Source organism: Anolis sagrei, chromosome 2, assembly GCF_037176765.1.
Source record: "Anolis sagrei isolate rAnoSag1 chromosome 2, rAnoSag1.mat, whole genome shotgun sequence".
Classification (NCBI taxonomy): Eukaryota; Metazoa; Chordata; class Lepidosauria; order Squamata; family Dactyloidae; genus Anolis; species Anolis sagrei.
The window spans coordinates 221,418,025-221,444,754 of NC_090022.1; the positions used below are offsets into that span (position 1 = coordinate 221,418,025).

Below are 26,730 nucleotides of genomic sequence, written 5' to 3' on the forward strand. Positions count from 1 at the left end.
TGACGCCCTTAAAGGCGACGAGCGAGAGAGAGAGAGAGAGAGAGAAGGAGGCGGGTTGATGGTCGCTCCCAAACAGAAGAAAATAATCCCCTTGCATGGTGAACCCGGCGGCGGACGGAGGCGAGTGGGCTGAAATCTGGAGAGGGGAAAGAGAGTGCGCGTGCCCTTTGGAATTAGAACGTTCCCGGATTTAAAGGGGAAGGAAACAAGAAGAGGTACCAGAGGGGCTGCCTAGGGGTGCCTTTCTACACTGCAGAATGAATGCAGTTTTGACACCACTTGAATCCAGTGCTGTAGGAATCTTGGGAGCTGTAGTTTGGGGAGGCACCAGCCTCTCTTAAGTGGAAAAGGCTCAAGACCTTGTAAAACTATAACTCCTGTGATTTCATAGCAATCAAAGTCGTGCCAAATTGCATCCTTCTGAAATTCACCTGCCTTGGGATGACGGCAGTGCAGTGGAATGTCTTTGCAATTGCCACCCCTAGTTGAAGTCAATGGGGGAGCACATAAAATAATAATAATAATAATAATAATAATAATAATTTTTAAAATGAGGATTTAAAGATCGAGCTGCAAAGACTCTGGGACAAGCCAGTAAAGGTGGTCCCAGTGGTGATCGGCACACTGGGTGCAGTGCCTAAAGACCTTGGCTTGCACTTAAAGACAATCGGTGCTGACAAAATTATCATCTGCCAGCTGCAGAAGGCCACCTTACTGGGATCTGTACGCATTATTCGCAGATACGTCACACAGTCCTAGACACTTGGGAAGTGTCCGATGTGTGATCTAATACAACAGCTAGCAGAGTGAGCTTGTCTACTGTGGACTCACCTTGTGTTTCAAATAATACAGAAAATAATAATACAGAAAATGAACACATCAAACTACTCTGGGACTTCTGAATTCAGACTGACAGAGTTTTGGAGCACAATACTCCTGACCTCATGATCGTGCTAAAAACCAAGTATGGCTCGTAGATGTTGCAATCCCAGGCAACAGCAGGATTGAAGAGAAACAACTGGAAAAGCTGACATGATACAAGGATTTAAAGATCGAACTGCAAAGACTTTGGCACAAGCCAGTCAAGGTGGTCCCAGCAGTGATTGGCACACTGGGTGCAGTGCCTAAAGACCTTGGCCTGCACTTAAACACAATTGGCCCTACTCTGATCTGCACACATTATTTGCCGATACATCACACAGTCCTAGACACTTGGGAAGTATCTGACATGTGATCCAATACAACAGCCAGCATAGTGGTCTTGTTTGTTGTGTACCAATCTTGTTGTGATTCAAATAATAATAATAATAGTACTTTGTTTATATCCTGCTCCCTCTCCCCAAAAGGATTCGCTGCAGCTTACAACATAAATAAATGCAATGACTAATATAAGCAAAATACAATACAATAAAACAGGTAAATAACATGACAAATCAATATAAAATACAAAATAAAATAAAGCAAAATGGACAATTTAAACAATAAGCATATGACACCACTTTTGAGTGAGCTACTTTAAGATGTACTTAAACCTTTGCTTTCTTTTCTAATCCTATAGCATTTTGTTGGGTAATGCTGGCCTTGCAGAAATGATGCTTGTCAAGCAGCTGTTCATAGTAAAAAGCATCTGTTGGAAAGTTACAAACCAAGCATTGACTTCCAGACCTCCGGATGTTGCTTTCTGCACTTGGAGAGCAGGTTTTGAGCCCTGCGGGAATATTCCATGACGGGTGGCTAAATCTAGTAGCTAGTAAAAGGCTTGCTTCTGAGGAAGTAAGATTTAATCTATGAACATTGATGCTACCAATATCTTTCTGTTGTGGTGCATCTGCAGCAGGCATGGGACAAACTTTGACCCTCCAAGTGTTTTGGACTTTAACAATTCCTAACAGCCAGTATCTCCCCCCCCCTCTCCTCGCCCCCCTCTATATATTCAAGCTGTGGATAGCGGAATCTGTGGGTGCAGAAACCATACATTAGGAGGACCTATTGATTCACCATCCAACAACTGATTGAATGGCTCTCCTGTAGTTAGGACTAATCAGCAGGATGCTATCCCAAATGTGCTTGTGAAGAGTTTGGCTTTTAGGGTCTTTTTTGACCCATTTTAGTTGTGGTTCCCTATATTTAAATACACCATTTCTTACTTGCTGTCTTTTGTTTGGCAGTTGATTATAGAAACTGAGAGATGGGAGATTCTTCTATCGAGGAAGAAGATGATTGTCCTGAATTGGTTCCAATAAAAGCTCCAGAAATTAAGGACAGTGTGGAAGGAGACATTTTGTCTAGCAACACTGCAAAGATACCTGTCACTATTATCACAGGATACTTAGGTAACAAGAAATATATTGCAGAATGAGTTGTCACTAGTCTACATCACAGTAAACCTTTCCACTGTTATATTCAGTTTTCAGTTTTTTTAATGTAAAGTGATCTTACATCAAAAGAATCATGTTTTCTCTCTTGTACATGTTTTGTGTATTCTATGTACAGTAACACATAGCAAAAACTGAGTTTTACATTTAAATCTTTGCAGAATATTTTGTGCCAATCTCCTAACTAAATCTGGATCTCAAATTAATCAGACCTTGAGTTGAACTGAGAAATTGACACCTTAGTTACATCCAGATTAGATTACTGTCATGCATTCTATGTGGGGCTGCCTTTGAAGATGGCTCGGAAGTGGCAATTTGTGCAAAGACTGACAGCCAGGTTGCTAACTGGGGCTAACTTCAAGGAGCATACAACACCCCTATTAAAGCAGCTCCACTGGCTTCCAATAAGTTTCCGGGCCCAATTCAAAGTGCAGGTTATTACCTACCTATCCAACCTATCTTCGAGACCAGAACTCTTTCTATGAGCCATCGTGGACTCTTGAGATCTGCCGGGGAGGCCCTTCTCTCGGTCCCACCACTGTCCCAAATACAGTTGGTGGGGACAAGAGAGAGGGCCTTCTCAGTGGTGGCCCCCGGCTCTGAAATGCCCTCCCTAGAGAGATTAGGCTAGCCCCCTGGCTTCAAGCCTTCCAATCCAGTTTAATACATGGCTTTTAAAACAAGCCTTTGATCTTACATAGATTTTTAAGGGTTAGTCCAAGGACTTACTCCTGCTACTTCATCACACTAGAGAATTAATCCGGTTTCTGCCTCCTGCAGAATTCTGGGGTTTGTAGTTTAGGGAGGAGCCTTTAACAGCCATCACTGGTGTCACTTTGGCACTGCGTGTGTGTCAATTGAAAACAGCCTGTTTTAACCGCAACTGTGACTGCATGTAATGATTTTCAGTTTGTTATAATGTAATTATGTGTGTGCGTGATTGTAAGTTCATGGTTTTATCATTTTTAGATCTGTGTATTGTTTATATGCGGCACTTCGCTCTATGTTAGCTGCCACAAGTCCCTTTGGGGAGATGATGGTGGCATAGAAATAATTGTTTTTATTAGTAGTAGTAGCAGCAGATTATCTGGGACAGCCACCTCAGAACTGGGAGGACCTGCCTTTGCCGGTGCCAGCAGTGGGCATGTGTCACTTCTGAGTTCCATATAAAAAGTGTTATATTCATTGCCTGAAAATCATTTATAGCCATTGGTCACCAGTTTCTTTAAAGTATTTTTGGAGTCATGTTTTGGTCTCTAAAATTTAACTTTTTTTCTTTTGAGTTTTTCTTTTTATATAATAAAATGCCTTTTGCTTTTTTAGGTGCTGGGAAAACTACTCTTCTTAATTATATTTTGACAGAACAACATAATAAAAGAATAGCAGTTATTCTAAATGAGTTTGGTGAAGGTATGTAATACTTTTTCCCCTGTTAGGTCCTGTCTATGTTATTTCTTACAGCCAAGCCCCTGCAATGTCAGACATAACTATGACAACAGAGCTCTGTAATTGTAGCTACATCTGATGATGCCTGCGCCACAAAATTTAGCTTTTTGGTGAGATAGCACCCCAGCCAGACTGTTTCTAGGGTGCTGAGAAGTAATGTCTGCAGTGTTACTCTGCTTATGGGGTGCACTGAGAAATAGCAGCTGGACACCAGACCCCTGGAGACTTGCTACACCTGTTTTTCTCAAAGTGCTCTACAATCGAGAGAGACCCCTTCTACACTGGATTAACAAATGTGAAATCCAAACATTACAAGATCATGTTTTGTCATTTAAGTGCTGAACAGGATGCCAACCTAAATCTATGAATGTTCTTGAAACATTTCTTGCACTCACATCCTCTAAGGTGGGAAGCTATTGTTAGCCTCTTAAATTATAGAAAACATAATTTGGGGCTTAGAAACATCTACCCTTGCTGACCCATGATATCTCATTAGGAATCACATTGGCATTTCTACTCTTTCCTATAGGACAAGTGTGGAAAATATGCATTCCTTCTGCTGTGGTTAGACTGCAACTTCCACCATGCCTCAACATCTGCATCCACATCTGGGAAGCCATATGCTATACATACACAACTGTTGGCTGGGCCAGAAAAAAAAGGAGAACAGTGGGGGAAAAAGCCTGAGAAAGTTTTGGAATGCAATCTTAATATTGAGAAGAGTGTATTTTTTCTTAGTATAAGTGGGCATGTTTTGGACTTCAGGCTTCTGGGAATAACCACTTTGATACCGACATCTCCCTTTTAGAGAATTTTCATTTTATTCAGTGACTAGCTTGGGGACCCGGCGTTGCCCGGGTTATTAGAGAAAGTGGGTAATGGTGGTTCTGTATGCCAAGTTTGGTCTTTATTGGTCTTTGGATAACGGCTGCATTATTTTCAGGAAGTGAGTGAAGGTACTTGAAGTCCCATCATCCATGGCCCATCCTCCTACAAACAGCAGCAGGATATAGAGTGGGTCATGGGGGCTCTGTGTGCCAAGTTTGGTCTTTATCAGTCATTAGATGAGGGTGGCAGTGGTGTCAGTAAGTGAGTGAAGGTATTGCAAGTCCCATCATCCATCCCCTTTCAAACTGCAGCAGGATGTAGAGTGGAGCATGGGGGCTCTGTGTGCCAAGTGTGGTCTTGATTGGTCATTAGAAGAGGGTTGCAGCAATCTTTGGAAGGGAGTGGAGGTACTTGAAGTCCCATCATCCATGGTCTGTCCTCCTCCAAACTGCAGCAGGATGTAGAGTGGGTCATTGGAGCTCCATGTGCCAAGTTTAGTCTTGATTAGTCATTGGCGAGGGTCTCAGTGGTCTCAGGAAGTGAGCAAAGGTACTGCAAGTCCCATCATCCATCTCCAAAGTTTTCCAAATAACACCAGGACGTAAAGTGGGTCATGAGAGGTCTATGTGCCAAGTTTGGTCTTGATCCGTCATTGGATGAGGTTTGCAGAGGTCTTAGAATGTGAGTGAAGGTACTGGAAGTTCCCTCATCCATTGTCCACCCTTCTCCAAAACTGCAGCAGGATGTAGAGTGGGTCATGGGGGCTCTGTTTGCCAACTTTGGTCTTGATTGGTCATTAGATGAGTTTTGCAGCAGTCTTGGGTAGTGGAGGTACTTGAAGTCCCATCATCCATGGTCTGTCATCCTCCAAACTGCTCCAGGATGTAGAGTGGGTCATTGAAGCTCCATGTGCCAAGTTTAGTCTTGATTAGTCATTGGCGAGGGTCTCAGTGGTCTCAGGAAGTGAGTGAAGTGACTGCAAGTCCCATCATCCATTGTCAAATTCTTCCAAACCGCACCAGGATGTAGAGTGAGTTATGCGGGCTCTCTGTGTAAATTGTGGTCCTGATCCATCATTGTTGGCAGTTATAATGGTCTTAGGAAGGGAGTGCAGGTATTGCAAGTCCCATCATCCATGGTGCATCCTCCTTCAAACTGCACCTGGATGTAGAGTGTGTCATGGAGACTCAGTGTGCCAAATTTGGTATTTATTGGTAATTGGATGAGGGTTGCAGTGGTCTGAAGAACTGAGCAATGGTAGTGCAAGTCCCATAATCCACGGTCCATCCCCGGCCAAACCACACCAGGACGTAAAGTGGGTCATGAGAGGTCTCTGTGCGAAGTTTGGTCCTGATCAGTCATTGGATAAGGTTAACAGCGGTCTCAGAATGTGAGTGGTGGTACTGCAAGTCCCATCATCCATGGTTCATAGTCCTCCAAACTGCAGTAGGATGTAGAGTGGGTGATGGGGGCTCTGTGTGCCTATTTCGGTCTGTATTGGGAGTGTTCTGACCCAGGCCCCGGCCTTTCCTTTCCTCTCTTTCTCATCTCGGAATGTTGGATTTGAGGCTGGCCAATCAGAGACCATATGAAAATTTCCTTCTGTCATGCCCCGTTTCTGCCATGAACCCTCTTCTCCACCAGGGGCTCCTATTGAAGCTGGCCAATCAGAGACCATATGCAAATAGCACCACAGCGGCAGCCAATCAGAACGCTGCCACATACACCTTCCACCCTCTGTCCGCCCTCTGTCCTATACAAACAAACACTCTTCTTTATTATATGTATAGATAGATAGACATACGGTACTTTGTCTTGTACTCTGCATTCCTCAGGAAGTGCCTTGGAGAAATCATTGGCTGTAAGTGATGGCGGAGAACTGTATGAAGAATGGCTGGAGCTCAGAAATGGTTGTCTATGCTGTTCTGTAAAGTAAGGATTTTTTTAATTGGCACTTTTTACATTATTTTATCTATCATGTCAGGGGCAACCAGACCATTGTATTACATTTCTAACAGAACAAAACAAACAAACAGACAAGATACAAAATGTGCAAGCTTGGTAGTTGATCAAATTTCCTTTGACCAGTATCTGGCCACTTGGAGTGCCTCTGGTGTTGCCGCAAGAAGGTCCTCCATTGTGCATGTAGCAGGGCTCAGGTTGCATTGCAGCAGGTTGTCAGTGGTTTGCTCTTCTCCACACTCACATGTCGTGGATTCCACTTTGCAGCCCCATTTCTTAAGGTTGGCTCTGCATCTCGTGGTGCCAGAGCGCAGTCTGTTCAGCGCCTTCCAAGTCGCCCAGTTTTCTATGTGCCTAGGGGGAGTCTCTCATTTGGTATCAGCCATTGGTTGAGGTTCTGGGTTTGAGCCTGCCACTTTTGGACTCTCGCTTGCTGCGATGTTCCAGTGAGTGGCTCTGTAGATCTTAGAAAACTATTTATTGATTTAAGTCATTGACGTGCTGACTGATACCCAAACAAGGGATGAGCTGGAGATGTCACTGCCTTGGTCCTTTGACTATTGGCTGCTACTTCCCGGCGGATGTCAGATGGTGCAATACCGGCTAGACAGTGTAATTTCTCCAGTGGTGTAGGGCGCAGACACCCCGTGATAATGCGGCATGTCTCATTAAGAGCTACATCTACTGTTTTAGTGTGGTGAGATGTGTTCCACACTGGGCATGCATACTCAGCAGCAGAGTAGCACAGCACAAGGGCAGATGTCTTCACTGTGTCTGGTTGTGATCCCCAGGTTGTGCCAGTCAGCTTTTGTATGATATTTACATTTTTACATTTTTACATGAATTTTTACAGTAATGTGTGTGTTCTCACACAAGTTCACTCTTCTGTCTGATTATCTTGCAATAGGTTTCGTGTTGCAGGAACTGGTTGTGTTAAGAAGAATTTCAGTATTCAATCATTACAAAACCAAATATCCTTAATATTCTATTTACTTGAAAGTGAATAAAAGTATTCTGGTTCATTTAAGGTGCTGTAACTTTTTCATACAGGGATAATGGATTGAAGGCTATTGAAAATCTAATGCAGAAGAAGGGCAAATTCGATTACATTTTGCTAGAGACAACAGGATTGGCAGATCCAGGTAGATATGTTTTGGGGAAGGAGATGGAATAAGAAATGGATGGTAAAACTGAATTGTTTCAATATGTTGTCGAAGGCTTTCATGAATCACTGACTGTGAGTTTACTGGGCTGTCTGGCCATGTTCCAGAAGTATTCTCTCCTGTTAAGTCTTTCGGGGGGCATGAAACAGTGTTTTTGCCGCAAAGAACAAATAGAAGTATATCATGAGAAATCATAAACATGACTCCTCAATCTTAAACTCCCATTAAGTCAGTCCCTTTCCACACAGCTGAATAAAATCCCACTTTATCTGCTTTGAACTGGAATATATGGCAGTGTGGACAGATAATCCCCTTCAAAGCAGATATTGTGGGATTTTCTGCCTTGATATTCTGGGTTATATGGCTATGTTGAAGGGCCTGCAGATACATTTGTTGAACCGTAATTGACATTTTTTGCTGAGGGTTTCAGCAAAATCAAATACATGACATTGTAATATTTGTATTATGATAAAGATATGGGGACATGCTTCTGTTTTGCCAGTCCAGCAAAAAATCTATGTTGCAAAAACTCACATTGTTTATAGTGAGTAAACATCTGTCTAAAATATTATGTAAATGCTTTTAATTGAAAAGTACTGCTAGAAGTTTGTACTAGAAGATGAAAAGAATTCCTTTTGGCAATTCAGTTGCTTCTTGTTAAGGAGACTGACACTCTCCAGTTTAAAGCTAAATAATTGTCATGGTAAAGTAATTTTCTTAAAAGAAAGGACATTGAATCAGTTCCTGTTGTACACAAATCCTATTTCGGTTAAGTTGAAAAACTATTAAGGCATTTGAGGGGGAAAAATCAATAGATAACTGGAAACTATTAGATTTTGTGGCCCTTGCTATATCTTGCATGAGTAATCACTGTAAACAGCTGACAGGTATTTTAGTCTTGACATCTAGTGATGCTTGGGAGATCACATCTTGTCAGTTCAGGTGGACAGCTTCTGACTTTGGAATGGTTTCAGCTTTCATTGTTTTTGCCTGTGAGCTTCATTTTTTAAGACAACCCGACATCAAATAGATTTGTGAGTTTTTAAAAATCAAATGCTTTAGTTGCTGTCAGGTCCTCTCATCCTTAATGCTGTGGCATATGTACATATTAAATCAGCTTGTGACAAAAAACATTTTCATTTATTACTTTTCAAAACATAATATCTCATCAAATCTTTATTAATTTCATTATTCCCAGTTGAAAATGTTACAGTGAGCCCTTGGTATCTGCTGTGGTTTTGTTCCAGGATACTCCTTTGGACACTAGAATCTGGGGGTGCAGAACTACCATTATAAACAATAGTAAAATGATGTCTCTTATATACATTGGTTAATTTTATGATTTTTTTGTTGTGTGCCTTCATGTTCTTCCCAACATATAGCGATCTTAAGGCAAACTTATCATAGACTTTCTTGGCAGATATTTGTTCAGAAGGGGTTTGGTATTGCTTTCCTTTAAGACTGAGAGTGTGAGTTGCTCAAATTCATCTAGAGCAGGGGTTCTCAACCTGTGGGTCCCCAGATGTTTTGACCTTCAACTCCCAGAAATCCTAACAGCTGGTAAACAGACTGGGATTTCTGGGAGTAGTAGGCCAAAACACCTGGGGACCCACAGGTTGAGAACCACTGATCTAGAGGGGGTTCCACGGCCAAGTTTGGATTGGGACTCTGGACTCCAGAGTCATGGTCTGATAACACTATGTAAACTTGGTTTTTGTGGCTTCCACACACTATGTCGAATTGGTTAAGACTATGAGATATTCACCCGCAAAAACATTTTTTTTAAGTTTAATAAAACTTTTTCCATGTTTTTAATGATAGAACCAATTAGGAAATGACATTTATAACACAGGAACAATAATCGTGTTCTGTAGTATAACAACTACTTTCAAAGTAAGTGCCACACAATTAAACAGAAAATAACCCTTTCAAACCAGAAACAGATTTTTTTTCTAATTTTGTTACATAGTTTAATCAAATTAATGATGCTGACTTTTGTGAACTCTTAACACAACTTAGTTCTTTTTACTGTTTGAAAATTGACCCTTTTTAACTGGTAGTGATAAAAGGAATTTACTTCTGTTTCAAACTGATAATTCCACTGCAAGATTAAAATAATACTGTGTACAGTTTGAGACTTTTCCTTAACCCAGAATTCCTAAAATACTACTAGTCTCTGTCTGAAAATATGGACCATTGATTTCTATAGATATAACTTCTAATAAAGTAGACATATATTGTCCTGTGCTTGAATTTAGATGTAGGGCAAAGGAACCAAAAGTGAAGTAGTTCATCTAGACAACTAACTCAGCTCACAAATGGCAATCGTAATATTAAAATCACAATGCATAGTTTTGTCATAAAATAGACTGGTCCCCTGTATTCTTCTTCTTCACATAATGCTGTTTAATGTGTAGCAACATCATGACAATGCCAGTGGTCATAGCTTTTATTACAGACAATGCAGGTCAAATACATGTTTCATATGCCTTGGATAGTTTGCATTATTAGCAAATGCACTGTGTGTTTAGGTCTAAATGCAGTTACTAGAATTTCTTTTCTTGTTCTCATAGTATTTTTCAATCTAGCAATACAATTTTTAATGTTTTCTTTGCTAGGTGCTGTTGCTTCCATGTTTTGGGTTGATGCTGAACTAGGAAGTGACATTTATCTTGATGGTAAGAAAATTAATGACTTTGTGTGTATGTGGGGAGGGGGGGGTAGAGAGAGCTAGAGAGAGTGGTTCCATAAATGATTAGGCTTAATTTGAGTTATTTGGTTCTCTAATTTAGGAAGTAGTGATGGAAATTCAGAAGTCAGTGTTTTGTTTCCAAGGCAGAGCAGTTAAGTTTTTGTACGAGCAATCTTCAAATCTTATTGAAAATCTTCTTTTTTACAGGCATTGTATCTGTTGTTGATGCAAAGTATGGATTGCAGGTAAAACACTTTATAGCTTTAAGGAGGAAATAAAAGAAATGTGTGGTAGTTCTTCCACTTCTTATATACATAATTATGGATGTCGTTAAGTATTGCTGTTGTTGTTCATTTGTTCAGTCGTTTCCGACTCTTTATGACCTCATGGACCAGCCCACTCCAGAGCTCCCTGTCGGCAGTCGCCACCCCCAGCTTCTTCAAGGTCAATCCAGTCACTTCAAGGATGCCATCCATCCATCTTGCCCTTGGTTGGCCCCTCTTCCTTTTTCCTTCCATTTTTCCCAGCAGCCTTGTCTTCTCTAAACTTTCCTTTCTTCTCATGATGTGGCCAAAGTACTTCATCTTTGCCTCTAATATCCATCCCTCCAATGAGCAGTCGGATTTTATTTCCTGAAGTATGGACTGGTTGGATCTTGTAGTGATCCAAGGCACTCTCAGAATTTTGCTCCAACACCACAGTTCAAAAGCATCTATCTTCCTTTGCTCAGCCTTCCCTGTGGTCCAGCTCTCACATCCGTAGGTGACTTTAGGGAATATCATTGCTTTAACTGTGGATCTTCATTGCCAGTGTGATGTCTCTACACTTCACTATTCTATCGAGAATTATGCTATTAGTAATTTGCACATTCACTTAGTCCAGGATCTCCCTAATAATTTTTGTATGGGACAGACCAGTGTCTATTCGACAACGTGGTTGTCTTCAGGATCCTCTTAAATTAGTGATTCTCAACCTGTGGGTTCCCAGGTGTTTTGGCCTACAACTCCCAGAATTCCCAGCCAGTTTACCAGTTGTTAGGATTTCTGGGAGTTGAAGGCCAAAACAACTGGGGACCCGCAGGTTGAGAACCGCTGTCTTAAATGAATTTGAAATGAGTATGATCTCCATTTCTTCATTGCACTGCCCAATAATAAATACTGAATCATTGTGGTTTTCTCAAACAAACATACTAACTAGAGGAAAGGCACTTGAGTCCCAAGTATTTCATCATTATTTGTTTGTTTGACTGATGACTAGCAGAATGCCAATCATTATGGTAGGTGATATATGAACAGAGATGGATCCTGTGTATTGTAAGGGCCACTGGTGCTGGAGTTTTCAGTTGGATTTCCAGTGGTAGTTGTCAGAAAAAAATGTATGAAATGTATGGTGCAAACAGTTTTCCATATCTGAGTAGCCAATTATGGAGTAACCTTTGCTTTCACAAAATTTCTTTTAGTATTTCTGAAAAAAAAATATATTTAAAACTTCTAGCTGTGTTCCACATCTTGATGCTTGGAAGTCAAAGTATCAAAAAGGAGTTCTATTGAATGAAGTTATGAATACATTAATATGTATTCATAGTCACTTGTATGGGAATGTAAATTTATTTTAGTTAAGAAATAAAACATGTAAATCTTTTTTGAAATAATGGAAGTGTAGTGTTCAATATCTCTGGGATTCAGTGCCACCTGCATTATTAAATCACAAAATATGTACAAACTTGGACATGCTAACAGTATGGTAGGAGCTTTCAATTTTCTCAGTCGTGTGCTAGATAAATAACTTTTTTTTTCTTTGTGTGGAGAATTTGTGAACTTGTCCAATTTCTCTGCTTTTCAAAGCTTGACCTCTGCCTCGGCTTGTCATTTAATGTATCCTGAAAGCAATGCAAGCAGTGACACTAGGATAATAGGCAGCAATTTAAGGGTGTCACGCTTCGTGGATCCAACATAGTCTATGTAAAGCTGAGAGATTGTGCCCTGTGGCTAGCAAGCCAAATTGAAATTGAAGCAGTAATTGATATCATGGACTATCACTTTAATGGGATTGTCATCCGGCAATCTGAAATATTCATGTTTTAATCAAAAGGCAAACGATTGGACAACTTGCAATGACAGGTCACAAGTCTGAGGACCAAAACCAAAACCACGGATGCGGCTCTTTGCAAATCTACAAAGCTTGACAGCATTTAATACAAAAGAATCAATGAACGTGGAGTTACAGAGAAAAGGTCAAAAAGGTGTCCCTTTCTAGTCCTCTGTTATTGCTCAAGCTCTTCAAACCATTTAGTCAGAAAAAATTTTTGACTGAAGAAGTCAGGACAAAAAAAATACACATTATGGAAATGGATCTTTTTTCAAGATGTAGTCAGAAACATTACCAATTGCTATTTACTAAAATAAGTATTTTCATGCACATGTGTATTCAAATTCAATAGAGACATACTCCACTTAATAAATGATATATGCTTCATCTGAAGAGAGTAAGTGAAAAATAAATACATCCCTTCGAGGCGAATCCCAAATGGCACCTAAGTTATTATACTAGTCTTGACATATAAATTACACTAGATATGAATGTTGACTTGCTTCAGAAGTGAAGGCCTTTCCATATGTGTTCCTAATCTGCCTTGCAAATGGTTCCAAGATGGCTCCCACAGGGCACTGCTCCCTAAATTCTCAACTCCAGAAATGCAAAGGATCCCCCAATGTGCTGTAAGCTTTTGTATTTGGGTAGGCAAGTGACACATGTAACAAGGGCTCATGCTATTATCCCTGATCCCAGTTTAAGTGCCTCACTGAATTTTAATGAGGTTTATTTCTGTGAACACAGAAAATAATAAAGTTTTAGGTTGGATCTACACTGCCCTATATTCCAGGATATGATTCCAGATTATCTGCTTATCCCAGATTATCTGGCAGTGTAGACTCATATAATCTAGTTCAAAGCAGATAATCTGGGATCGGATCTGGGATATAGGGCAATGTAGATCCAGCCATAATCTTGGAGAAACCATCTACAGTTTTTATGAGTTTCAAAGATGAGATTTATACAATTTCTGTGCATGTTTATGGCTGTAACATAGATTTTCCTTTTTATTTGCCTTTTAATTTGGAATATGCATTTGGAACATTTAAACAGTTAAATGGGATGCTGGGTTCTTGTTTCATTGTTTGCTTTCAATATTAGTCAGCAATGTAATGTACACAGAAGTACAGTATGTATTTATTGCCCTAAAATCTCATGGTATGTTTTTTTAAATCTTTTTCAGCATCTGACAGAAGAAAAACCCAGTGACCTCATCAATGAAGCAGCTAGGTATCAGTACAGCTGCATTTTTTTTATTATTCTACAATTACAAGTGTGATATTGTAATAAAGTACAGTATTGATTTTAAAAAACAAGTATAATACAACCACCATATATGTGGGGATATGTTCCAAGACTCCCTATGGATACCTGAAACCAACAAATCTGAATATATTTGAGTAGAATTCATACCATACAATTCCACAAACACTTCCAGAAGGCCGGGGGTGGGGTGGGGGATATCTTTTAACACATAACAGTCTAATATGCAGTCAAATTAAATAAAATATATTCCAGAAAAGAAGAAAAAAGAGAAAGAGAAGGGAAAAATATATAACTGAAACACAATAGAAGTTCCAAGGGTTTCCACATCTCTAAGCAAAATCCAGTCCTTCAGTCATACAATGCAAATTGACACTAAGAACTCCCAAGCCCCCCTTTCCTTACCATCATACAATGCTTTTCTTTACTTGCCAGAGAAATCTGGAAATCTCTTTCTGCCACTAGACAAAATAAAATAAAATAAAAACCTTTGTAAAACATTTGTTTTTCTACCACAATTCTAGTCAAAAGAGATAAACTTTCCATAATTTGATACATCTGTTTTAATTTCTAGCCAAATTTTCTCATAGTTGTTTTGAAGTAATGAGATATATCCCCCAAATATTTAATCTCTTTTTTCTACTTTAAAATTTGAAAGTGTAAGTATTTCATTTTCCTCTTTTGGGATCATGTTTCTAATTATCAACTGTTTTATCACAATTCACTTTAAAAACATTGTTATTATTATTATTATTATTATTATTATTATTCTGCCTTATTTCCTAAAGGAGACTCAAAGTGGCTAACAATGCTAAAAACAATACAATTTAGAATTTAAAACTTACAGGATACAAATGCTGAAATAGAATTAAATATTGATTTTTAAAATAGTTTAAACCATTACAAATATTAATGCCAGTTTGTTTCCAGGCACATTCACGGTGCTGGCTTTAACCTATAAAGCCCTAAACGGTTCAGGCCTAGTGTACTTGAGGAACAGTATCTCCTCCTACCTTCCCACTCACACCCTGAAATCATCGGGAAAGGCCCTTGTCTCGTTCCCTCCACCATCACAAGCACGATTGGTGATAATGAGAGAGAGGGCCTTTGCAGTGGTGGCCCTGTAGCTTTGGAACTCCCTTCCTAGAGAGGTGTGATCAGCTCCTCCTTGCTGGCCTTTCGCTCTCAAGTTAAAACCTTCTTATGGAACCAGGCCTTCCTGGATGAATGATATTAGGCAACCATCAATTAGCGCCCGGTAATAAATACCTACCTCTTAAATGCTTTGTTGGACCTAAAAATGTAACACAGCCTAATGAAAATAGAGTCTTCTTAGGATCTAGGAAAGCTGTTTTTACAAATAACCTCAGTGGATGGAGGTTAGGGAAATTTAGTGGTATTTGTTGTAAGTTATTAATTTATTTTTTATAGTTTGGGTAATTGGGTGTCTGTGTTAGTTGTTTTATGATGTCTCGTTGAATGTGTGTTTTTTGTAATTTCTGTTTTTTAGCTACTGTACGCCACTTTGAGTCTCATCCATAGGAGAAAAGCCAGATAAAATGAATTATTATTATTATTATTATTATTATATCTATCAAAATACATAAACATGTCCCAAGTGTCTTAAATTTAATTTGTTTAATTCACTCTTGTGTAGACAGATTGCACTTGCAGATCTTGTAATCATCAATAAGACTGATTTGGTTTCACAAGAAGCACTGACAAAACTGAGAACAACTGTCAGGTGAGTATAAATAAGTTATTTGCAGCTATTGGATTTTTGTTTGAATATTTACTGTTTCCTTTCTATGGTTTGTAGCAATTTGAATTGCACATCACATGATAACTGAAATAAATGTTAGGACTCAAGAGAAAGACTTTTTTTTTTGTTTGGCAGATGCTCTGCTATATTTATTGGCTGGAAGCTTAATATTTTCTTTGTGTCAGGCAGGCTTTACTATGTCTATATAGTGTAGTGGTGGTGAACCTATGGCATGCGTAATTACTATCTTTCTCACCTTTCTCAAATTATTAGGTCAATCAATGGACTTGCCAAACTTTTGGAAACTCAGCGATCAAGGTAATGAGATGTAAAGCAAGCATAGAGGTTTCTATCTTTCTTCCCATTGTGATTGTTCTTTATTGCTCTTAGATGTGTATTTTATCAAAGAAAGCAATCTCATGGTCCATGGGTGTATCTTTGGGCTTTGTTTTCTTCCCTGGCTGTTCCTGATGCATGAACTATGGAGACTGGGAGAAAACAACTACTCTGCTGGCTGGTGTACTTAAAATTATAGCTGGTTCAGCTGGTTCAGCATACGAATCATTCAGCATATAGCTGGTTCAGCATACGAATCATTGAATCAACCAGTGCACACTTTCCTTTTAAATTCTTTAGGGAATCATGTGACAAAACAAAGAGAATTTAATTCAAAATGGAATGTACTCCAAGCATTATGAAAAAGGAATTTGTTTTGGCTGCATTTCAGTCCAGTTTGAGAAAAAAAGATGTCTTCAAATTATTGTGAATCATGTTCTAAAAGCAGAATCTGATCTTGCACCTGGATTGAAAAGCCCGAGTATATTTTAAATTGACTTTCAGCTCAACTTTCCATGGTGAACGTATATATCATAGCATTCATTCTTCATGTTTACCATTTTGCTAAAGCAGTTGACTAAGAGAACACTTCTTTAGGCATTTGCAGGATCTCCACTAAAGATTGACCACAGAATCGTATTGGAGGACCGAGAGAGAAAATATTTTCCTGTGGCAGTAACGCCACCACAAACATTTGAATGTATGAATGCCTTACCCAGAAATGTGTAGGAGTGAATATCATACATAATTTTTGGTCTACTCTCTGGGAGCAGAAATCTTTCCTAATGGAAGGAAAACATCCCTTCAAAAATAATTAAATGCTAAGACCTAGCCCAAGTTCACATTAAAATTAATTTATTAGTGGTTTGAAGGGGTTCTTTAGAATTTTTTAGGGCCCGAATACCCTAAAGGCATCAGATCTTGGAAGCTAGGCAGGTTGAGTGAGGCCCCTTCTATACTTCCATATAACATCCAGATTATTTGCTTTGAAGTGGATTATATGGCAGAATAGACTCATATAATCCAGTTCAAAGCATATAATGTAGGTTATATTCTTTGATAACCTGGATTATATGGCAGTGTGGAAGGGGTCTGAGAGACTGGTAAAGCCACCTCTTGAGTATTGCTGCTTGAAATACATTGGGTTTCCATAGGTTGACAGGACTTGAAACCAGGTATGCACATGCACAACGCTAGTTGGCCCTCCAGATATTGTTGAAATCTCAATTCCTGTCAATTCAAACCGTCATGGCCAATGTTAATATTTGCAAGCTTCCCACTCATGCTTGGATTAAATATTTTCAAACATAGGTTGATTTGGAAATGAATAAAATGCTGGCACAAAAGCCAGCAAACCCATCCACATATTGTGATGCTATAGAGTAGCACTGCTTTTGTTTTGTTACCTAGATGAACTGGGATACCCAAAATATGGTGCAGGTAGAAACCTGTTATTTCTTTATGCTACATGCTTGTCAGAATTTTCTAATTATCAGAATATTCCAAGAATTTTATCCTTACCATTATATGTGCAAGCATAACAAAAGGCTCTAGTAGTGGAGTTCTCATCCTTTTATCCAACATTCACTATGAAATAAAACAACATAGTGTATTTTGTGGTGTATTGGAGGTTATGCTGTTCGCTTTTACTACTACTACTACTTCGCATTCTTCCTCCTCCTCTGTGAAGGTCACCAGCTAAATACTCGACTTCCAAATATTTTAATCCTGTTAACAGATCCATTCATATAACTTATTAGAAATGTGGCTTTCAGTGCTCTCTATGCTGGAGTCTTTATGTCCTGCTGCTAAACAGTTGCGGCATGAAAATTCTTCTCTGTAGTGATTGTCATGTTAGTTTATATGGATTACTGTCTCTGTGGTTCTTTCTTTTGTTCAGATTGGGAGGAATATGTTAAAATAACTTCAGCAGTTTGGCACCCTTAGCTTCTAAAATCCTTTTGAAGGAGGCTTGGAATTTAAAATACTGTAATACTAAATTTCTTTCTTAATGCACTTCTGCTAAAGGGGTACCTTGCATTGTCAATTTATTGCCTTTTATTATTGTTGATCAGAGCTATTCTACCAGTATGACATTTTATTTAAAAAGATGCAATTTTTATGTACTGGCAAAAACTGAATTGTGAAGATGGATGTCCAATCAAGCGATAGGCATTACTGTAGTACAGAAAATTAGAAACTGATTATAAACATTACATTTTGGTGAATTGATGTATTAATATAGAGATATATTGTTTTTAGGTTGTGTGATCTGGGAATGTATGACAGATTTCTTCCTTCTCTTCCACCTCCTGCTCCTCCTCCCTTTTTCTTCTTCTGTTAAAACCACTCTATAAAAAATGCTATTATTTTGGTCATGAAAAGAGCTCAGTACCCAGGATTAACAATTCCAAATAATATCTTTTCTAGCTATTTTTTCAACCCTGTGTCTATCACCCCAAGTGTTGCTTAGGATACATCTGTCTCCCCTAATTCTCAACAGAGGCCTTTAAGGAGGTGGGGCGCCAGGGTCTGCAGAGGGGTGCTTTTTGCTTTGCAGCCTTTGGCATCTATGAAATGCTTTAAGCAGGAAAATGAATCCTATTATGCTTTTTCCCCTTAGAGTTGATATCTCTGATGTCTTGGACCTCCATGCCTTTGATAGCTTTTCAGGGAAAAGGTAAGGTTTTGCTTATAATTCAGCAGAGTTGATACCTCTTATGTGCATGTTACAAACGAGATGCATGGATGCTGTCTTAAAATGCAGCTTCTGTTGTTGTAATTTTTACATACCCAGCTTTGGCAATTGCAGAATTATTAATAGTCTAAGTATCTGGGGGTCTACACCTTTACACAAGTAACATTAATATTTGTTGATAATTATGAAAGGGAGATAAATTCTGCAAAGATTAGCCAGCTGCAAAGTTACATTGACTTCTGAAGGGTGAATCCTATTAATTGGTGAAGTTAAGGGAGACATTTGTATCACTCTTGTCCAGGGAAACCAGGGCTTGAATCTTCACTTGGCCATGAAGCCTACTTGGGCCCCTTCTACACTGCCACATAAATCAGATTATCAAAGCTGATAATCCACATTATCTCCTTTGAACTGAATTATATGAGTCTACACTGTCCAAAGCAGATAATCTGGATTTTACTTTAGGATTCCTAAAATCCGAAATGACTTGAGGGTACATATCAGCAAGTAGAAGAGTGACCAATACTCCCAATTGGGAGAGGGAAGAGAGCTGTCTTTAATCCTGTTGTGACCCATCACTTTCATTTGGCATTATCTGTTTTACTGCCCTACAGCTTTTGCATTTGGGAATCCTGTCTTCACAGTATGAATGATAGGTGCTTTCTCATTTTTCATAACATAATGCTAAATGTGTTTTACTTGTTCTAAGCTTTCAGCAGAGACTGCAGCTTGAGGAAGCACCTCACCCACATCTAGACAAGGTAATTGCTTTTTTCCACTTTTGTCTGTGCAGTAGTGCCACATTAAGCATGATTTGGAAGGAAAGTGCTCATTGCCACTTGCACATGGAGTGCTATCATAATTTACTGTTTCAGGACAAGCTTTAAATCAACTTACTGCTTCTATGTTCAGATGTATTTTACATGGGCCAAGTTTAATGACTCTCTGTTTGTAATCATGGGAGGCAGGTTCATGTGTGATCCACATATTTAAATAAATATGTGATGGCCATGTATAAATATGTGAGGGGAAGTCATAGGGAGGAAGGGAGCAAGCTTGTTTTCTGCTGCCCTGGAGACTAGGACACGGAACAATGGCTTCAAACTATAGAAAAGGAGATTCCACTAGGAAGAACTTCCTTTCTGTAAGAGCTGTTCAGCAGTGGAACTCTCTGCCCTGGAGTGTCGCTCCTGACATGAATAAAAAGAGCACATAAGTATACTTTTGGTTCAGTATTCTACATTTATTTTATAGAGAGCCCTGATCCAAACTAATTCCTCCACTGCTGGAAACAGAGTGTATCCCTTTGCAGAATACTCCTTTCCTTCTGGTGGCATTTCTTCAGTAACTAGAGTTGTGCAATCATGAAATGTGAAGCTACTGTTTCACGCTGTTTGCTCTAATGATTTTGGATATGATTTTGTGTGCTGTATCTTGTGATTATAACTCTATGGGCAAAAATAAACATTTGTTCACATGTTGACTTATTCAGTTAGAAGAGTAGATTCAAAGACCAAACAGAATTCATTTAATTCAGATCTATAATATATGGAAACATGTCTAAAGAGATTATTGCCACTTCAAGAGGTCTGTGTACTGTATGCTGTGTGAATAAGCAATGGTCAGAATAGGATTCAATGGTAACATTGCAATAATTGAAATTGCCTCCACAAAGTCCTTCTTGGTTCTATTGCACAGACACATGGAGCTGTTTTATAGCATAAATGAAGGTAGGCATCAAGGAGAGTCATTTATGTCTGACTTAATTTTTTCCATACAACTATGTCAGTATAAACAGTATGCTTAATAATTGATAAGTAAATATTTGCCTGGGATTCCAGCTGGCACAAGGTGTTGGAGATTGGATTTGCAGGACAGAATCTTTATTACATGTCCTAACACTTCATTTGTCTTTAGTTACTAAACTTGGTGATTAATTTTAATTAATTTTATATTCATTGTTGGAAATACTGTGCAGTCATTTTATTTATTGGGCTTTATCTTCTCTTTGTTGAAGAATTAAGTATACAAATATGTCCGTATGTATTTTCAGAGTATTGTTACATCAACATTTGAAGTAGCTGGAAGTTCAACTGAAGAAGACCTAAACGTGTTTGTTCAAGTAAGTATTATATATCTTGCCTCCAATGACCTGCTCACTATTTGTTCTTTCTCCCTGAAAGCACGGTTTTAACTTTTTCGCCCAGAGGGTATTTATTTTTTAAATGTATTTTAATGTATTTTTAAAATTCATCTTTTCTTTGTAGAATCTACTGTGGGAGAAAAATGTTAAAGACAAGAGAGGTAACCCCATGGAAGTCATAAGACTCAAGGTTCAGTTCTTATTTTTACTTAATTTCAGAAACTTTGTTTGTTTTAGGTTTATGCTTGGGCACAAAAAGTAGCTTATATGCACATCAACCAAGCCTAAATTAATGTGTTGATTAGGATATTAACTGTTGATGCAGTGTCATGCTTAGAAGTTTAACTTTATTATACTGAAGCCTGTGCATCAAGGTTCCTTACCATGCTTTCTGGGCAATAACAATCCTTGACTTTCTGGAAATAAGCTGTGACATAGCTCCTTCTTGTACAAATATTACAAGTCATAATCTAAGAGAGTTGATAAAAGAAGGTGCCATATTGTAGGCTAATCTAGAGTTGAGGTGGAATATGTGGAAAGCAGATATAATGCAGTGGTTTCCATGGCATGAAGATAACATCAGGACAGTCCCTTTTCCACTGGATAATGTTCTTTATTGTTAGTATGTCGAGATGGACTTATTTTTATTTATTGATTTCTCCTTTTTTTGCTCAGGATTGTCCTCAACATTTTTAATGTAAAAACAATATACACTATTTTTGTTCATGCGTGATAAATGTCATTTTCTAATTGGTTCTATCATAAAAACATGAATAAGGTTTATGCAGGACATCCAGCAACACATTTTGCTATATTTTTTCAATAAATATCTAATTAAGTCTCAACCCATTCAAAATAGTTTGTGTGAACCAGAAAAATGAAGTTTCTGTTGTATAACAACTACTTTCAGAGCAAATACTACACAATTAAACAGGGAATAAAATTTTCAAACCAGGAACATAATTTTTTTCAAATTTTGTTACATGGTGTTGTTGTAATAACAGGGTTGCTAGACTAAAATACAACTGTTGAATAATTCAAAATTATATTGTAAAGAAGTTGAAATGCTTCAAAATACTTTTCTGTATTTGCTATTTGTTTAGCCGCTATCTCCATATTTAAGAAATCTAACTGTAGAATGCTTCCCTTATTTTTTGGTGTTGCATATATAGTATTTGGATGCCTGAAATTAAATGTATAGAAATACTCATTTTCTAGCTTCTAATTAATTTTTTTTCCAAACCAGGGACTTGTTTCTATCAAAGACAAACCTCATCAGGTGATAGTTCAAGGTGTCCATGAGCTATATGATCTAGAAGAAACCACTGTCAAATGGACAGAAGGAAATGAACGAACGAATAGATTAGTTTTCATAGGTAAGGGGAATGCATAATAATAATAATAATAATAATAATAAATCACACAGTCCTAGACACTTGGGAAGTGTTCGACTTGTAATTTTGTGATACGAAATCCAGCATATAGATCTGGGTTGCTGTGACATACTGTGGTTTTGTGTCAGTAAAATAATAATAATAATAATAATAATACTTTATTTATTTTCCATCCTTCTCCCTGAGGGGACTCAGAGTGGATTACAGTATAGAAACAGACACAGGCAAACATTCAATACACAAACAAAGGCAAAGGCTTCACCTTTCATTTCCGGCTCTGGAGGCAGTTCTCATCTCCAGCTCTGGGGGAGGTGCTCATCTCCATTTCCAGGCTGAGGAGCCTGCTTTGTTCTGGGTGTTTGGCTAGCATATCTACATGGAGCATCTTTTTGCCTTTCCCACTGAGGCGGTACCTATTAATCTACTGACATTTGCATGTTTTTGAACTGCTAGGTTGGCAGAAGCTGGGGCTAACAGCAGGAGCTCATCCCGTCCTGCAGATATGAACTGCCAATCTTCAAGTCAGCAGTTCAGCAGCACAAGGGTTTAACCCATTGCACTACTGTGGCCACACACACACACACACACACATTTATACACACATACACACACACACACGTGTCTCTTATATAAAATCTCTAACTATATGTAATATAATCAATAAAATTGTTTTGATGCAGTAGATGTGCTAAAATTTATGATAATATTTTGGGATATATCTACTGAATTAAATATGGTATTTTAGGAACACTGAGTATCCCCTTTATTTGTGATGTTTCTCTGGTTCAAACTTTTGTAATCTGGATGAATATACATGTATTCTTTATATAACAACAGAAGGGTAGGGATTGGAACAGTTTTGCCCTTCTTTTGTGAATGCTGCTATTCTTCCCACTTGCCAAAACAAAAGGCATGTTTTAATAAGACACTTACCCTTTCCTCTTCCATTGAGGTCAAGCCAAAAAGACTGGAAGAGATTTTAAAAGAGGAGGGTATGGCGCTTGGCTTCTGCCAAGGTTGCAGAGCATCTGGTTAATCCATTTTACCTGGCTGGTCTATTTGTCTTTCTTTCAATAGCACGTGCTATTCTTAATAACATAATTCATTAATAATGTTATCCTTTTCCTCTTGTTCTGTCCATAGGAAGGAACCTGGATAAAGATATTCTTCAAGACGTCTTTGTAACAAGTGTGATAAAGAGAGAGGAGAATGGTTGATGTCACCTTCCAAAGAAAATCTGTTCAGTACCTCGTTTTTAAACAACTGAGTTTTTAAAACATTCTGGACTCTTTTGGTTTTGCTTGGCTGTTCGATATAAATTTGTCCACAGTCAGCATCTCTTGTCTTTCTTCATTAAAGACGTTTGATAAACTAGTTCATTATGCCTTGGAATGTGTGTTTGAGAATTTCAGAAGTTATATTGTGAAATTTGAAAGAATATTTGTAATCATAAGGAGCCCCCGGTGGCGCAATGGGTAAAACCCTTGTGCCGGCAGGACTGCTGACCGAAAGATCAGTGGATCAAATCTGAGGAGTGGGGTGAGCTCCCTTCTGTCAGCTCCAGCTTCCCATGCATGGGCATGGGAAGCTGGAGCTGACAGAAGGGAGCTCACCCCACTCCTTTAGTAAATCAGTTACTCTGCTGTCAGAGACATCTGCTGCCACACCAAACTGCAAATCCTAAGATTCCATAGTATAGAGTTCTGACAGCGAAAGAGGTGCCAAACTGCTACAAGTCTATGGTGCGTGTATGAAAGGTTACTCTAGATCAGGAAGAGGCCAGGGTTAAAACCATACTCAATAAAAACCCAAAGAGAGCTCTTGGCCCCAGGTCACACTCTCTAAGCCTCAAAGGAAAGGATTCAAAACCCCTCTTAATAAATCTTGTCAAGACATGTGCAAGGCAGGGAAGTTAAAAAGGATTTGAAGACACACAAGAGCCACACGTCTCAAGAGAAGGGGACTGCTTTTCATTTAATGTTGTGTTATTATTATAATACCTATAATATCATTTTCCTAAAACATTTACATTTCTTGTGAAGTAATCTCCTTTTCTAATTTTCAACTCCTTGTTTAAACAAATAATAATAATAATAATAATAATAATAATAATAATATGGATGTGGCTCACAAATGAAACTTTGAAAAAGGAGACGGAGGGCTTGATTCTGGCAGCCCAAGAACAAGCCATTAGAGCAAATGTCAACAAAGCCATAACGGAAAAGTCGAGGACAGATCCCAAATGTAGACTCTGCAAGGAAGCAGATGAAACAGATCACATCCTCAGCTGCTGCAAGAAGATCAGGCAGACGGACTACAAGCAGAGGCATAACACCGTTGCTCAGATGATCCATTGGGACTTGTCCCACAAATGCCTGTGACAAAGAACTAGTGGGATCACAAGCATGAAAAAGTTACAGAAAATGAACATGTCAAACTATGCTGTGACTGCCGAACTGAGACTGACAGAGTTTTGGAGCACAATACTCCTGACCTCAATTGATCATGTTAAAAAACAAAGTATGGATTGTTGATGTTTCAATCCCAGGTGACAGCAGGATTGAAGAGAAACAACTGGAAAAACTGACACGATATGAGGATTTAAAGATCGAATTGCAAAGACTCTAGCACAAGCCCGTAAAGGTGGTCCCAGTAGTGGGTGCAGTGCCTAAAGACTTTGGCCTACCCTTAAACACAATCAGCGCTGACAAAATTACCAGCTGCAAAAGACCACCTTACTGGGATCTGCACGTATTATTCAATGATACATCACACAGTCGTAGACACTTGGGAAGTGTCCGACATGTGATTCAATACAACAGCCAGCATAGTGATCTTGTTTGCTGTGGACTCATCTTTTGTGTTTCTAACAATAATAATAATAGGTGCAGTACCTAAAGACTTTGGCCTGCACTTAAACATAATCTGTGCTGACAAAATTACCATCTGCCAGCTGCAAAAGGCCGTCTTACTGGGATCTGCACACATTATTCTCCGATACATCACACAGTCCTAGACACTTGGGAAGTGTCCGATGTGTGATCCAATAAACAGCCAGCAGAGTGATCTTGTTTGCTGTGGACTCATCTTGTGTTTCAAATAATAATAATAAAAAAATAAAACTTTTTTTACATTCCACATATACTCTCCCTCAAAATATATTGCGTTCAAATCAATTTAATATCGTTTGATGTAGCTTTCCCTAAATTATCAAGAGACACCAAGTGAAAGCCTCCCTTGAATGTTTTTTAATCTACTGAATAAAAAAGCACATGACCTGACAATGATTACAATGCTTGAGAGTCAGAATTAAGACAGTTCAACAGGCAGAATAAAAAAAGAGTAAAGATAGATAGAGAGTGTCAGGAGTGACTTGAAAAACTGAAAGTCGCTTCTGGTGTGAGAGAAATGGCAGCCTGCAAGGACGTTACCCAGGGGACGCCAGATGTTTTACCATCCTTAACCCATTGCCCTCCCTCCAGTTATCTAGGACTTCAACTCCCACAATTCCTAACAGCGTACCGGTTGTTAGGGGATGCCAAGATGTTTTGAGGTTTTACCATCCTTGTGGGAGGCTTCTCTCATGTCCTTGCATGGGGAGCTGGAGCTGACAGAGGGAGCTCAACCCGCTCTCCCAGATTCGAACCTCCGATCAGTTTGCTGGCACAAGGGTTTAACCTATTGCGCCACCGGGGACTCCAATAAATAAATGAAAAGCAACATAAAGAAGTGTTGCGTTTGCTTGTTTTGAAGAAACACGAGCCTCCCCTCTTCGAAGGAGCCCCGTTTCCGAAATGGGAAAAAAAAACTAATTCGGTCTGACTCTCCAATCTCAAGCGACGACTTTGTGAAACAGGTGTGCATTTTTGGATGAATTAAGTTAAATCATTCCGAAATAAGGAAGAAAAATATAGAAAAACGAAAAAAGAAGAAAATTTTCATAACAAAAGCACTATACCCGACAAAATTAAACATAAAACACACCAACCTAAGGCAAAGCTACCCTAAGAGACACGTAGGAGACACACAACTACTTTTTTTCGTGTCAGGAGCGACTTGAGAAACTGCAAGTCGCTTCTGGTGTGAGAGAATTGGCCGTCTTCAATGACGTTGCCCAGGGGACGCCTGGATGTTTGACCCTCCTTAACCCATTGCGCCACCGGGGTTCCAAAACTATTCTCTAGTGCGATGTACTAAAACTATTCTATGAACATCACACTCATTGCGTGTTGTTGTCCCTAAGATCAGGCATGGACAAACTTCGGCCCTCCCTCCAAGTGTCTTGGACTTCAACTCCCACAATTCCTTCTTTTGATACACTGTGACATATTTGAATCTGCACCAGGCAGCCAACCTCCTCATCACACTCGAGAATGAATTCACTTTAAATCCGGTGTCTGCCTCCTGCAGAATTCTGGGGTTTTTAGTTTAGGAAGGAGCCTTTAACAGCCTCACTAAACTACAAACCCCATAATTCCTACCGACTGCTAGGAATTGCAGGAATTGAAGTCCAAAACACCTGGAGGGAGGGCCCAAGTTTGCCCAGGCCTGCCTTAGATAAGCACGGCTTCTACTTG

At 39.0% G+C, this 26,730-nt stretch overlaps 1 protein-coding gene across 2 annotated transcripts; it reads left to right on the top strand.

The window, feature by feature from the left end:
- On the top strand, nucleotides 1-23,527 carry LOC132767372 (zinc-regulated GTPase metalloprotein activator 1A-like). 2 transcript variants are annotated; one of them, XM_060762247.2, is made up of 16 exons: nucleotides 1-215; nucleotides 2,169-2,333; nucleotides 3,699-3,785; nucleotides 6,485-6,581; nucleotides 7,662-7,753; nucleotides 10,393-10,452; nucleotides 10,674-10,711; nucleotides 13,741-13,787; nucleotides 15,478-15,564; nucleotides 15,856-15,900; nucleotides 18,542-18,598; nucleotides 19,326-19,377; nucleotides 20,670-20,738; nucleotides 20,884-20,949; nucleotides 22,006-22,135; nucleotides 23,297-23,527. In XM_060762247.2, exons 2-16 carry the CDS (start codon nucleotides 2,189-2,191, stop codon nucleotides 23,368-23,370), a joined length of 1,146 nt encoding a protein of 381 aa, XP_060618230.2. In that variant the 5' UTR covers nucleotides 1-215; nucleotides 2,169-2,188; the 3' UTR covers nucleotides 23,371-23,527. The 2 variants fall into 2 exon arrangements, with proteins under 2 accessions (XP_060618230.2, XP_060618231.2); XM_060762248.2 differs by having other exon boundaries at nucleotides 1-120.
- Nucleotides 23,528-26,730: the final 3,203 nt, after the last annotated feature.

What these genes read in the sequence shown, in the direction of transcription:
- LOC132767372 (XM_060762247.2), top strand. Translation starts at nt 2,189, where the DNA reads ATGGGAGATTCTTCTATCGAGGAAGAAGATGATTGTCCTGAATTGGTT. An exon ending in TGTCTATGCTGTTCTGTAAA is followed by an intron (nt 6,582 to 7,661) that starts GTAAGGATTTTT and finishes TTTTTCATACAG; the next exon opens with GGATAATGGATTGAAGGCTA. An exon ending in AACAGGATTGGCAGATCCAG is followed by an intron (nt 7,754 to 10,392) that starts GTAGATATGTTT and finishes TTTCTTTGCTAG; the next exon opens with GTGCTGTTGCTTCCATGTTT.